The sequence below is a fragment of the Panthera tigris genome, chromosome B2, assembly GCF_018350195.1.
Source record: "Panthera tigris isolate Pti1 chromosome B2, P.tigris_Pti1_mat1.1, whole genome shotgun sequence".
Taxonomy (NCBI): Eukaryota; Metazoa; Chordata; class Mammalia; order Carnivora; family Felidae; genus Panthera; species Panthera tigris.
Window position 1 is genome coordinate 89108002 of NC_056664.1, and position 1075 is coordinate 89109076.

General features: G+C 44.1%; 1 protein-coding gene across 1 annotated transcript; it reads right to left on the bottom strand.

Annotated features, from left to right (window-relative positions):
- Positions 1 to 592: 592 nt before the first annotated feature.
- LOC102960641 (ATP synthase subunit f, mitochondrial-like) lies at positions 593 to 1075 on the bottom strand. The gene is made up of 2 exons (XM_007084936.3): positions 912 to 1075; positions 593 to 698 (listed from the first exon to the last, which is right to left on the bottom strand). Exons 1-2 carry the CDS (start codon positions 1073 to 1075, stop codon positions 593 to 595), a joined length of 270 nt encoding a protein of 89 aa, XP_007084998.1.

Sequence of the window (1075 nt, forward strand, 5' to 3'; positions counted from 1 at the left end):
GGATAAAGGTCGTAAATGAATTAAGAAGCATGTGAATTAACTTGCGTATAATAAATTGACACTCCAGGAGCGCCTGGGTGGTTCAGTTGGTTAAACATCTGACTTTGACTCAGGTCATGATCTTGCGGTATGAGCCCTGAGTCAGGCTCTGTGCTGCCAGCTCTGAGCCTGGAGCCTGCTTTGGATTCTGTGTGTCCCCCCCTCTCTCTGCTTCTCCTCCACTCACATGTGCGCACGCACGCTCTCTCTCTCTCTCTCTCTCTCTCTCTCTCTCTCTCTCAAAAATAAATAAACATTGAAAAAAAATGAAGGTCCTAAAGCTAATCAGGAATGCTTCCTATGGAAGTGGTTTTAGTGCCCTAAATATCCATCTTTAATCTTTCCATTTACATTTATTCAGCACTTCTTTTTTAGAGATCTGCTCTATACCAGCTTTTCTAGCTTCTATTAGAGTTCTTATAGGTTTTTCTTTCCCAAGTACCAGTCTTCTTTTATTGGATGTTAATTCTGAATTAGGATATGAAAGAAATCAAAGGTACTGGGCAAAGGTCAGGCTCAAGAATGCCATATGTGCCTCCACACTGGGCGCCCTTCAGTGGTACTTGCATAGCAGCTCATGTTTGAGTTCCTTATAAGAATAGTAGTTGAATAGCCCATAAGCTGCCAGCACCATAGAAATCCCAGCAATGCCCCCCTTTCTTCACGTTGACATACTTTAAAAAATGTTTATTTACTTATTTTGAGAGAGAGAGAGCTCATACACACATGAGGGGGAGAGGCAGAGAGCATGAGAGAGAATCCCAAGCAGATTCCGCACTGTAGGTGCAGAGGCCACTCTGGTTGGATCTCTTGATGGTGAGATCATGATCTGAGGTGAAATCAAGAGTCAGATGCTTAACCAACTGAGCCACCCACGCGCTCTGGCATACAGGTACTTGTAATACCGATAGTAACCTCTTTGAATTTCTCCAGTGATGGCTTTAGGGGTGAAATCCCTCATCAGCATCCAGCTTGGCAGCTCTCCTAACTTCACATCCATGAGCTTCGTCTCCTTCACTGGTAGAGATGACGCCAT

Bases quoted from the DNA above. Each gene is read 5' to 3' on its own strand.
- LOC102960641 (XM_007084936.3), bottom strand. From the start codon at position 1,075: ATGGCGTCATCTCTACCAGTGAAGGAGACGAAGCTCATGGATGTGAAG. The intron at 699-911 runs GTGGCTCAGTTG...GTCAACGTGAAG, and splicing joins CTGTATGCCAGAGCGCGTGG to AAAGGGGGGCATTGCTGGGA.